This window comes from Nymphaea colorata, chromosome 2, assembly GCF_008831285.2.
Source record: "Nymphaea colorata isolate Beijing-Zhang1983 chromosome 2, ASM883128v2, whole genome shotgun sequence".
NCBI classification, from domain to species: domain Eukaryota; kingdom Viridiplantae; phylum Streptophyta; class Magnoliopsida; order Nymphaeales; family Nymphaeaceae; genus Nymphaea; species Nymphaea colorata.
Window position 1 is genome coordinate 10,240,277 of NC_045139.1, and position 13,124 is coordinate 10,253,400.

At 39.2% G+C, this 13,124-nt stretch overlaps 2 protein-coding genes across 2 annotated transcripts; both read right to left on the reverse strand.

Moving 5' to 3' along the window:
• Positions 1 to 1,561: 1,561 nt before the first annotated feature.
• On the reverse strand, positions 1,562 to 3,100 carry LOC116247419 (UDP-glycosyltransferase 79A6-like). The gene has a single exon (XM_031619604.2). The coding sequence runs from the start codon at positions 3,077 to 3,079 to the stop codon at positions 1,562 to 1,564; it is 1,518 nt and encodes a 505-aa protein (XP_031475464.1). The 5' UTR covers positions 3,080 to 3,100.
• A 2,715-nt stretch (positions 3,101 to 5,815) lies between these two features.
• On the reverse strand, positions 5,816 to 6,701 carry LOC116247421 (cytochrome c6, chloroplastic-like). Its single transcript, XM_031619605.1, is given in 5 exon segments — positions 5,816 to 5,956; positions 6,041 to 6,104; positions 6,211 to 6,242; positions 6,362 to 6,408; positions 6,695 to 6,701. Coding segments are annotated over 5 exon segments (291 nt in total).
• Positions 6,702 to 13,124: the final 6,423 nt, after the last annotated feature.

Here is a 13,124-nt window from a genome sequence, read left to right on the forward strand (position 1 = left end):
TTGACAGTTTGGAGGAGAACTCAAACTGCACCTTCGTGGAAGTAAGCATTTGTATACATTGGCTTGCTCAAGGACCGACACTCATGTCAGCACTTACTGCACTCTGCATACATTTTATATTAATAAGAACGTTTTATTTGACTTAAATATAAATGGTTGGGTTTGGGATGCGTGTAGGATTCGGCGGTTCTCATTAGGGTTGAAATCCAGGACGGAACGAGAATGATTATCTAAGTTTAAATACAACTACAAGCCCAATACGTACCATGTTCAGCGAAGGGGGCATCTATAATAAGAATCAGACCTATGATCAACACTTAAAATCCTCAACCTTCCACATGGACTGGTATGTGCACGCAGGAAAGCTGCCACGGAAGGCCGAAGATTAGGCTACCATATTTCAAGTTCCAAAAACGGCTTCTCTGTTATTAGACAGAAAACCATTGACGTTTAAATTGGAAATTGGACAAGTTTCACTAACGGTACTCAAAACCTGTCACACAGGTGCTGGGTGAAGGTGCAGGTGTGGGTGTCAGTATCGATGCGGTGTGGGTGTCAGTATCGATGCGGCACATCTTCAAAAATTTAAGTGTAGCGATGCCACGAAAATATTTATTTGTTATTATTAGTTTATTATTATGATACATATATTGTTATTATTAATTATATATATATATATATATATTACATATACATATAAGAAGAATTAAGAAATTTGAGTATACACTATAACCTAGACACTCTCCACTACACACTTTATACACTTTATGGATAAATTATATATGAATATTATATAGTACATACTTATAAATTATAATGTATTATGTATATGAATGTAACATATTAAGCATTATTACAAAGTACAAACATTAAACAAGTAAATAAAAAACAACATAATCAGAACACAAAAATTGAAAAAAAATGTTAAACCTTTATTTTAACGTTAAAAATTTTTAAAATAAAAAAATAAAAAAAAATGAAAAATAAGTTTGATGAGGTTTGACTGCACACGACTCGAGTCAAACGAGAGTCCAATGGGTGTCCAAAATGTTTGGACAAAAATAATCGGGTCCAAAATGTTTGGACAAAAATAATCGGGTGCGGTCAGTTACGCCCAACCCTTGTTGACCCGAATGAGAGTGGGAAGTGCGAATCTGAGCTACACCGGCACCCGAGTCATGTCCATTGCAGCGTGTAACTTAGCTGAAAATAAACGTGCGTTCGACAACACATTTATTGACTGCTGTACAATGACTTGATTAGAAGAAAGGAGAGAAAATTTGTTTGGCAGGAGACAAGCACGGCTTATATGTCTCTCATTTACATATCGGTATCTTTTCGTTTGTAAAACAAGAGAATTGATGCCACGAACAATCGAAACAAAAATTGACCCCCAAGGGACTCAACTTGACCTCGCCGGAAATTACGAGGATGTAAACTTAAACGAAGTTTGTGGTGCATAATACATTTAAAGCCAATTTAAGCGCATCAACGACCAACAAACATAAGGCTTCAGGAAAGGATAAGGAAAAAAAAAAAAAAAAAAGTGACTCGCTGGCGATCAAGAAAACAAGCGAAGATAGATCAAAGCAAAGAAAAGGATGCTTGCTGCACATATAAGGACTGGCAAGAAGGAAGAAGTAAATTTTGCTGCTTTAATGGCTTCAGTCCCAGCCTGTGGCGTTGAGACCAACTTCCTGAGTTGGGCTACGAAGTTGAGGCTGTACTCTTGCTGGGCAGCCTCGTCGAGCAGGAACTCCTTAAACTTGGCATGGTTGGCTCTCATCGCCTTCATCTCTTCGGTCTGTTCATCCTCTTTCATCATCATCGTCTTCACTGCCTTGCACACGCCATTCCTGGTAAACCACCCGTCGCTGTAACGCCTCTCCAATCTCACTCCTATCTTCAGCTCCTCCGCCATGAGCTTTCCATTAAGAAACTGGTCTGCCTTGAGGGGCATCAGCACCACTTGGCAGTCGGCGACGACGGCCTCCACCAACGAGCTGAACCCACAATGGCTGACGAACCCGCCGACGGAGGGGTGCCTCAGGATTAGCGGCTGCTGAATCCATCCACTTTGCACCATCCCTCTCCCTCCCATCTTCTCCCCTAACAGTTGTTCTGCCGTTGCCAGCTCCTCTTCCTCCTTGGAAGGAAAGTTGAGGACCAAAAGGAACGGCGAGCCGCTCATCTCCAACCCGGCGACGAGCTCTCGCATCTGCTCGACGGGCAAGCACGTCTCGCTCCCGAACGCGCAGAAAACGACCGACCTCGGTGGGAACCTTGACAGCCATTGGTCACACCTGGCCTCCAGCTCCCCGGACGGCGGCTTCGGCACCAGTAAGCCCGTCAGGAGCACGGGCTTTTTCCAGAGGGAGGAGTACCACTTGACATAGCGGCTCTCCGTCTCCAAGGCGCTCCTCACGGCGTTGGCGGAGCTCAGCATCATGGTGGTGACCATGCGGCCGTACATGGAGAGAGTCGAGCCGTGGTGCATTTTCAAGTAGTAGCCGGCGTCCCGAGCCTCGTAGAGCTGCAGCCCGGCCAGCGCAGCGTGTACGCGCGGCGGGATGACCCGCAGGGCAGCTAGAATGAAGTCCTTTCCGGGCCATAGCATGGCCGGGGCGGCGGAGTGGGCCATAGCTATGGCAATGAAGATGGAAAAGTAGACGGACTTGATGCCTAAGGAGTCGGCGAGAGGTGGGATCCAGTGGTAGGCAAAGTCGAAGATGACAACGTCCGGCGAGAGTTGACAGAGGAGCTTGGCAATCTGAGGCCGCACTTGGTCGGCGGCCTGAAGGAAAAGCTCCATGATAGTCGGAGCTCCGAAGGTGGATTCGACGCCGGCGGGGATACCCTTGACTGCCGGAAGATGGTAATTGAGGATGGGAATGTTGGGGTCAAGAGCGGTTCGGATCTTGGTGACAAGGGAAGGAGGAGAAAGGAAGGTGATGTCGATGCCATTGGCGTGGAGTCTGTTGGAGAGTTGGACGAAGGGGAAGATGTGGCCGAAGCCCAACCAGGGGAACATGACCACGCGAAGAGGGGAACGAGCATCATCGTTCGTGGCCATGGCCATGGATCCACTCTGCTTCTCACTCACCTTTTCCTTCTTCGTAGAGTTGTGCAGTGTGGTATTTATTGAAAGAGCATTTTTTATGACACTCCCCACCTTAAGATAATTCTTTGATATGTATCCTTTTGGTTCCCCAAATTCTAGAACGATAGCTTATAAAGTAGGCACTATTATGGGAAGAACTTATTTATAAAATGTGATGTACATGATTCAAATCGCGATAAAAAAGATGAAGGTTATTCCGATGTCTCTAACAGAGTTATTAATTAGTTGGGAACCTGTTAGTGAAATTAAAAAAATACATCGGGGACTAGGAAGTGGTTAATTTCTGTTTCCAGCTCCCAAAGTGTCAACTTCTTGTAATACACATATATATAATTCCTTCTTTTCATCTAAAGAAATATAATGAGGTAGCAGATCGACTTGCTTAAATATATTTTTATGAAATTAAATTGCTTGTTCACGGAGTCCTCATTTAATCAATTAACTTGAACTTAGTCCCAATTGAAAAAAATAGTCGCTAGCTGCAACTTGGTGTTATATATATATATATATATATATATATATATATATATATATAATTTATTATTTTTTATACTATTAATAACTCAGAGGCTTTTCAGGTTTCCATATTCCGAATGAATCATGGGGGCGAATTTGATCAGCTTAAAATTCAGATATATATGAAATTGACTGTGTAAGGATGAGCTACCTGATCACCGCCATATTTCGAATACAGGACAACATGATGGAAAAGTTCAGATAATAGGTAGGGTTAAAATTTGACCATGGGGGCGAGGCCATCACAGAAATGTCTTTGCTTTTCCAATAATTTATTGAATTCTTATAAATATTTTTGAAATTAAAGAAAAAAGTTCCAATATCTATCGGCCATAGTCAAATTCCCTAGATCCAATCTCCTTCCCGGCTGTATTATATAAATGAAAAAATACGGATTCGATTTGAAATTCAAGTTAGATACAATATGGTATTCCAAGTCAATAATTGCTGCATTAACTGGCCAGATCCATAAGCCTGACAACAACGCTGAACCTACAGATAGGTGGCGCCAGTTAAATACGAAGTAGTTAACATGGTTTCAGATGATGCTACCAGATCCACAAAGGCAGCAGGGCGATGTAAACGCTAATCAGGAGGAAGTGCGGATTCCTACTTTCGGTTCAGGTTTCTGCAGAGGGATTCATAAAATTAAAAGAGATCAGATTCAGAAGTTACAGTTTTATGATATGAACTTTTTTTTTCTTATGAGAATCAGCTTATTTACTTAACTTTTCAAAGAACTAATGGACACAAAAATATTTTATTTTATGAATCCAAGGGGCGCAAATAGAATATAGTTTTTTTTTTGCCGACACCCCTTAACTTGAGAGAAGACATTTTTTTTTTCTCTCCATCCCTCTAACAACAATTGTTGTCAAAAGAATATATAAATTGTGTTAAAATGCTATATATATGAAATTAAAAGCTGTTAAGGTTGGACACCCGGCCGGGCTGCCAGCGGGTGCTGGACTCTGGCTGGCCCGGGGCAGGGAAAATGGCCACTTCACCAGCCCGATTCTTTATTGGGTCGGTTCGGTTGGGCCCAATAAGTTCAAGTGGACTCGATAATTTTTTATATCTATTTTATTAATATATATAATATCTTATTACTATTAATTACATTTATATATTATTTTATATTAAAATATATATTTTTAATTTAATTTGGCTTAGCTCGAACTTGGTTTTAAATGTTTGGATAGAACCTGAGTCCTAAGCCCAATGCCAAGCTTAAAAGCAGTAAAATTATTGAGGCGCATTGACATTGCCTTGTTTAGTAACACCATTTTGTAGGAAAGACATATTTTCGAACTCGAGATCCATTAGAGGTCGTTTGATTGCTGTCCATCGAGACAGGATAGACAGGACGTCCTGTCCATTACACTACTGTCCTGTTTTCATGGACAATGATGTTCTTTGTCCACCGTTTAATGATTTTAAGAACAGAACACTACGTTCTTCTTGTCCGGCGTTTGTTTCATGTGTGTCTGTTCTGTCTGTCCTGTCTGACGTTTGTTTTTGTCCTGTCCGATCTATTCGTATTGTCCGATGTTTGTGTTTTACATGGTTAGTTCTGTCTAATGTTTGTTTATGTTCTGTTCAAACTGTCTGTTTTATCCGGTGTTCAAACAAACCACAAATGCATGTCTGCAGCTTTCTTGAGAGCAACTTCTATGGGGTGGTGAATCGTAGACTAAAAACATCTTAGCATTTTTTTTTCAACAAATACTTCACAAATATGAGAGTTGACCGACCATTCTGCACTTCTCGTGTGTGTGTGTGTGTTTGTGAGAGAGAGAGAGAGAGAGAACGAGTTAGTTGTCGAGACAGTGAGAAATTTTACCATGAAATAGGATGAAAGAAAGTCAATCGACTGCAGCTGTTATATCAACAATACTCATACAACTAAGACATATATCCTCCAGCTTGCAGACCTTAACTGAGTTGTATGTGCCAACTATTCAAACAACCAAAACATAAGACCCAAAACAGCTTGTTTTTTCTTTAATGAAGAAAGTTGACAAGCAAGCTAAAACCAGTTAGCCATGTTGAACCAGAAGTGGTGCATCTAAGATTTCGATAGTAGTTTTTTCTGACAATATCAAGGAGATGTATGAATAGTATATTATTCAATATTTGAAGCCCTTCTTTCTACAAAAATGCCCTTGTCTACAAAGATCAATCTTTATAAATTTCAATGTTCGGCCATCCTTGTTCAGCCTACGACTTCACAAACATGGCTAGGAGTTGTATTTCATCATCTTGCAGCCTAGCTCCGAATGTACACTGACCTCTTGACCTGCATTTCTCACCAAATCCCTGCAATAAAAAGCAACAACCTTACTTAAATATCACACCCTAGAGAGAGAAAAACTTGTAAAAGCAAACAGTCAGTGTAGTCACCGGCATGCTTCCCTTTCCATAGTATGTGATTTCATATATGCTCTCTTCAGTTGACACACCATTCATGGAATAATAAAGTTCGAAAGGAATTGCTCGATTGGTATCTCCTTTTTCAGCCTGGCCTGCAAAGGAAGAAAGTGTGATGCTAATATAAACTACTAATTTGTTACCTCTCTAGATCATTATTGAAGAGTGTCGCACCCTGCATGCATACAAGAGAACGAGGGGTTCCAAGCATGAGAATTCAAAAACTGAAAGGTAAAGTATGCATCAGAAAATACTCGTTAACAAGATTGATTGGATGCTTTGAGAACCACTTACAGGTTGCATTATGTTCCCATCATCATGGCATCCAATGCAGTATTTCACTTATTTGGGTTTTGTCTCCATGCTCTATGAACACAAGTTGGAAAAGAGATTCATCTGAAAAAGGTCTTGAAATTATTAGGAAATCAAAGAAGAAAAAAGAGAAAGGGATGATGAAGGAGGATCCTGGATCTGGACCTGATATGCCAGTTGATAATGCATCTAACAATGCTTCTAATTCTCAAGATCAAAGTGGACTAGAGCATGGTGTTGGGGATGGTGAACATGGTAACACTGCCGTGTGAGTACTCAAATGGAGAAGTCAAATGATACAGGTTAGGCACTGACCTGGCATGGGTTTAACTAACCGTTAGTCCTTTATTCGGAGCAGTTCCAAGAGTGCAGTGGACTGCAGTGTTTTGGAAGTTGAAGAGGCTAATAAAAAGAAGAAAAAAATAGTGCTGAAACTGATCAAAACATAGATATCGACCATGTCTCAATGTTAATGGCATTGTCACCAGATTCACATGGGCAGATTCAATTCAATTTGACAATACTATGGCTCAGTTTTCCTGAATATTAAGATGCCACTGCCTGCCACAAGTAGAACTAGTAAGGCAATAATTTGAGCTCCAAATGAGCAATAGAAATTTTTTAAATACCACTCAGACAATTGAAGCCAGACCTTTAACAACCCACCTCTAAGGCAAGAATTTTATCTAGGCATGAATTAAGGGATCTATGAAATCTCCACATGCCAAAAAGAATAGCAGCACCTACAGTAATATGGCGAATGTTTAGCTGTTTGGTAGGAATGAGAGCAACGACACTGATAGTGACTGAACAACTCAGAAACAGGAAAATCATGGACATTAGTGAACAACCTCTTTAAGCTTTCGGTCTCCCTCTCCCTCTCCTTCTTATGCACTTACACAAATAGGAAAAAGAAAAAAAATGGAAATTGTAGTCCAGCAATACTTCCAAATTTGAAGCTTAGAAACCAGCAAGAGTAGATAAAAAAACTAAGAGTAAACCTAGACAAAAGATATAGATAAGCCAAAGATGAGCAAGGACCTTTTGGTGATTTTTATATGTTCAGGAACTTTGTCTCACAAGTTCATGGTGCTCTTGATGCCTATTCAGCTGCAAGCACTAAACTTTCAACATAGACACCTATATGATTAGGATGTATGTCGATCAGGGTCCTAATAAACAAGGCAAGATGAATGAGATCAAAATCAGCTCAGACCAAGTCCACTGCCTCCAAGCTGCACCTAGTTCATTCAGTTTAATATCTACACTCTATAGCAATACAATAACTGTCCAAATTACATGACCACGATCATTTTATGCTGGATTCAGAAAAATGCTTTAGCTTAACCAATATAGCTAAGCCAAATTGTCCTTGAACAAGAAGAAAAGTAACTGAACAAAAAATAAGAAATTGATGTGGCCTTTGTCATCCACAAATTTGTATACTGTTCGAGTGAAAGGGCTATGCCTGATGAGGCTAGATTAGGCTTCCGGCCAAGTTCACATGATCAAGCAATCAGCAGTTCAATCTGGATTTTACCATCAAAGAAGAGACTTACAAATTCAGTTGGTATTTTGATCATTGCTCACCCTTGTGCATGGTTTTTAGTGTATAAGAATGTGCACATAACCAGCTACGTTCTTTGCACAAGTTTATTTTTTGCACACTGACATTGGAGGTACAATCACCTGTATAACCTAGCAATCAGCGTAATATGGAAGAAATTGCTATTCAGAAGCTACACAAAACACAACGTAATTCAGTAGGATATCAAATTACAATGGCTCACTAATATTTCAGACAGAATTAGGCTTGTACAGTTGGTTTTCTGCTGATACCAATGGCTGATTTTCTGCTACTAAGGAGACGATTGAAAAAAGTATTATTTTTCTATGTTCAAATTTTCAACATAATGGATTTGGCCCTTCACCGGGTGAAGATGGGGAGACTTGTCGGTTGACTAGGATGAACATCGTTTCGCACTCGCTTAAATGTAGGGAGCCGATCTAATGACCCGCACCGCCTGCGCGAGGGAACCTGGATCCCATCCCTTACAGGTTCCAGCCGAGCCAACTACTGGTGGTGCTGGAACCAACATAACACAAGAACACCAAAAAGAAGAGGGAACCACGCCGATATCATCGGATCTCGGACATGAGAGAGAGAGAGAGAGAGAGAGAGAGAGAGAGAGAAATGTCCGACCATGGAGGTAAGCAGCGAGGATCCCAAGATGAGCAAGCGGTATTGAACCAGGACCTCCTGGTGAGCGTGGCGCAGGCATTGGCGATGGCGAGGGGCCAGATGAAGAACAGCTCATGCCAAACCAGCCCCACGAAGAAGAAGGGACGCTCCGAGGCGAGGTAGTCGCCGAACCGATCTTTGTACCAGGAAGCAATATGAAGCAGGGAATCCGAGAAGAGGGTGGAAGGAAGCGCGGCCAGCACGTCCAGGAGAGGAGCGCAGACGATGAGGACGAGGAAAAAGGTGAAGAGGATTACGTCCAAAACCAGAGAGGAGAGGAGCGCAGACGATGAGGACGAGGAAAAAGGCGAAGAGGATTACGTCCAAAACCTGAGAGGGAGGAGAAAGGCAGTTCGGGGACGAGACAGAGGAGGAGAGAAAGGCAACAGGGTCGGGGGTGGGAGGCGGGCTGTCCTATCTGTTCCGAGGGTTAGCTCGGAACAGAATGGGACAAAAAAATTATTTATACCCTCGTCCAGTCGTCCGTCCTGTTTGATGAAAAAATCAACTAAACAGAACAGGCGTGTCCGATTCTACGTGTCCTGTGGCCATCAAACGACCTCTTAAGTTTCTGGCAGGATGGGCCTCGTTCGTTTCAAAATAATATTAGAAAACATCAACTGTTGCTATCAGACTACATTTTATTGCATAGGTGCCTTCGCTAACCATTTTTAATATATAAAGTCAAATTAATTGACCGGGGTTTTGAGCAGGTCATAAATTGACTGCTTAGACCAACTTGTTTTGAATTTTGGACGACAAATGGATGTTAGGTTCATGTTAATTTGAATATAGAAAAAATTTGATCCAATTTGTCAAAAGGAGGATTTGGATATATGCATGTAGGAAACATTAACTTATAAAAACCTGTGTAAAAGATCTAACAAATCAGACGATCACTCAAATGATAGGCGCATGTAAGCTGATGTGGGCATGCAGTTGCCTACACAAGCCCATTAAAATTGTCTTCGACGTCTCTTTACCTTTTACTTATTTATATATGAGTGTTTCCGAAAACTTAAAGTTTAAGGGGGTATTTTGAAGATACAAAATGGGCTTGAGAAAAACTTGGTTTTGACCAAAACTTAGTTTTGCAATAGGAAGTGAAAAAACCTGAACCAGGTTTTAGCTATGTCACCCAAACACACCCAAACAAATAAACAAAGTTTTCAAAGTTCATTAAAAAGCTTAGATTTCATAAGACAGGTTTTACAGAACTAGTAGATGACAGTCGTTCAAATGCCCTCCTTAGACAAAGTTCCTTGTTTCACCCACTTGTGTTGGAACTTGGAAAAACAAGAATTAGAAATCGTCCGTACCTTATGAATGGTGTAAGTGTGCAGGGACCCCGAATTTTGGCTTCTAGCTAGAAACATGATGTTCCAAAGGGTTATATCATAGTTGGCAAACACTGGCGATCTGACTTGAAACTGCTCAAGTTGGATCGGGATCGTTCACTTACTGCATCACGAGTTAGGACCCAACCGATTCACACCAAGACTCGGTTGGCTCGGATAAGACGGCTGTTTCAGCCAAGTCAGGCACAATATGAGTTTTGGTGATATTAATACTAAATTAATGAATTGATTTTGATCCAGTTTTTTTTTTTTTTTTTTTTTTTTTTTTTTTTTTTTTTGAATCTGTATGGGAAGACCCCAAAAAAAAAGAGGAAGAGGGGAGAGGAGCTGAATTGGTTGGTTGGTTCTCTCTCTCTCTTTGATGCCCCAAGTGGTTGGTCGGATCATCAGTGACCTCCCATAGATGCATTTGGATCCAGATTCGGATTTCTATACATGAGAATTGGGCGATATTCGCGCCCGAATAAGGTCCAAAACCCGATTTGGTTGGAACCGGTCCCATAAGAGACTGGCCCAAATGGGCCAAATCGTTAGATAGAGGCAGAATGGGGAAACCACCGAAGGAGGGTGGGGTGCCCACTGCCTACCACCGTTGATTATGGTGGGTGAGCAGCAGATTGAAGTGTTTGAAGTCCAAAAATCCTTGAAGGTTGTTGTAAAGTTATCATCAAATGTTTGAGAAAGGCTAAATATAGAATGTTTAAAAAATTTATGGTGATTACACTCGTGTAAGAAATGAAGGAAAGAACACAAAGACTGATTCTTTGGTTCTCAGTTTAAAGTTTTCATTAAGGATTGTTTTTAGGTAGTTACTTAGATATCTTCATTGTGGTGAGTTTTGCAGCCTTACATTTAATAGAACAAAATCAACAAGTTTTGCACACCTAATCAGTTGAAGTCTGATTGCGTTCTGGACATAGAATGACTCAAATGACATATTGAGAAATTCGATGTTTGACATGATGAACATTGAAAAACTTATCTTTGAAATATTCTTATAAGTGAACTGATGATTTTCTTCTTTGAAGTTTCTTGGCATCCTTGTGTAGATTACCTGATGATTATTTTTCGTCTATGTTTGTTTTTTGTTCTCTTTGTTTGTGTTTCAAGAGATTTGTTTGAAAAGCTTACATTCTACATTCAATTTCATTGCTGGTGTGTAGCACCATTTTCTGCTAAAAAAAGGTTAGAACTTAAAAAGCATATGCCATTTTCTAGTGTACTATATCTAAATCAGTTCCAGGCTCTTTAACATATGTTGTGTTTGAATTGTTACAGGAGCATCAACAACCAACTACGGGTAGGGATGTCAATGGATCAGATTTGGATCGAATATACCTTTAACTATGTCCAATTTTTCGGATATTCATATATTCGGATTCAGACTTGGATTTGAATTCAGATGAAAAAAATTTATACCATATCCAAATCCAACTTTAAAATCTACATCCGAATCTGATTTTAAGTTATATTTGAATCCGATCCGAATTTGAATTTTAAGTTATATCTGAATCCGATTCAAATCCAGCTTTTAAGTTATATCCAAATCTGATCTGAATATGACTTTTAAGTTATATCCGAATCCGATTTATGACTTTTAAGCAATATGCAAATCTGATTTATGTACGAAAAATATATAATAAACACCAAATGAACTATGAAAATCCAATTTTAACATCACACTAGCCCAAACTTGACTGGTGATAATTTTCAAGCTTATTAAGAGAGAGAGAGAGAGAGAGAGAGAGAGAGAGAGAGAGAGAAAGAGAGATAATATATATATATATATATATACACACACACACACACTACATCATCAAACTTCATTTTCTAGAGCATACAAATTTAAATTTCTAAAAGTTGTACTTGGTTGTTGTTCATTGATGCAATAAGAGACTAGATGAGTCATCATTGGCAACTTGAAAAAAAAAACATTTCACCATATAGTATAAGCTTACAAAATTTTTCTTTCAATGCCTTCATTTGCCACGACGTATATGTTATTTCTATTTGGATATATACTTCAACTATGTTGACACTATATTGAGGTCTTGAGGATAATGCTATTAAATTAACCTGCATTTTGCAAACAAAAATTTTAATTAAACAAACATCTTAGGCACAAATAACTGGAGGTTTTAATTGATGTAAAGAAAGCAGATAAGTACAAACGAATATATACTTCTAGTTTATGATTCAGTTTCAATGTATGCAGATGTAAATGGTGCTTCCTCTTCAGGCAAAGATGTAGGCAAATCAGAATAATCTAACAAAAGAATAAAATAAACAACACAAAAATATGCTTTAAAGCATTAATAATAAGTAAATTACCTTCAGCCTCTGATCTCACAACCAATCTTGTTCACAAATCAAAGCCTCCACGATCTTTATACCTAATCTACTTTCGTATAAATCAAGAATACATTCACATGTGCTAAATGTTGACTTTGATGCAACAGTTGATATAGGAATAGTAAAAAAAAATATCACATACTATATTAGGTAACACTGGGTATTTAGGTGCATTGACCTTCCACCATGTCAAAATGTCAATTGGATTGTTTTTGGTTAAATAGGTTCTTCCAAATGCAACTCCAAATCTGATTTTGTGCGTTGGCTTTGTGATGATTCTTCAATAAAGTCATTTAGTGCACTTATTTTAGGCTTCTCAGGAAAAATAAATTCAATTAAAGAAGTAAAACTAGATGCATCACTCTCATTCTCAACAACAACACTATAACTAGTACAAGTAGAGAATGTCTTCAACATCACTATCATTCTTTATATCGTAAAGTTATATCAAGCATAAGAAATGTTGAGTTTCATTTAGTTGGAACATCAAGACATAACTTTTTTTCATAAGTAACTTTGACATGACGCACGCTTGATCAAAAATTTCACGTCAAGCAGGAGATGCCTTGATATATTTTATGTTTTCTATGATCTTATCAATCAAATCACTTATTTTTTTGACACCATCTTGCACAATCAAGTTAAGAATATGAACAGCACATATAACCTGAAAAAATTTTCTGTTACAAACAAGTGCATCCTTTTCAAGAAGCCACTCTATCAATTTTGTACCTACGACATCATTTGTCAAACAATTATCTAATGTAATTGAAAATAACTTGCAATCCATGTT

What these genes read in the sequence shown, in the direction of transcription:
- LOC116247419 (XM_031619604.2), bottom strand. Translation starts at nt 3,079, where the DNA reads ATGGCCATGGCCACGAACGATGATGCTCGTTCCCCTCTTCGCGTGGTC.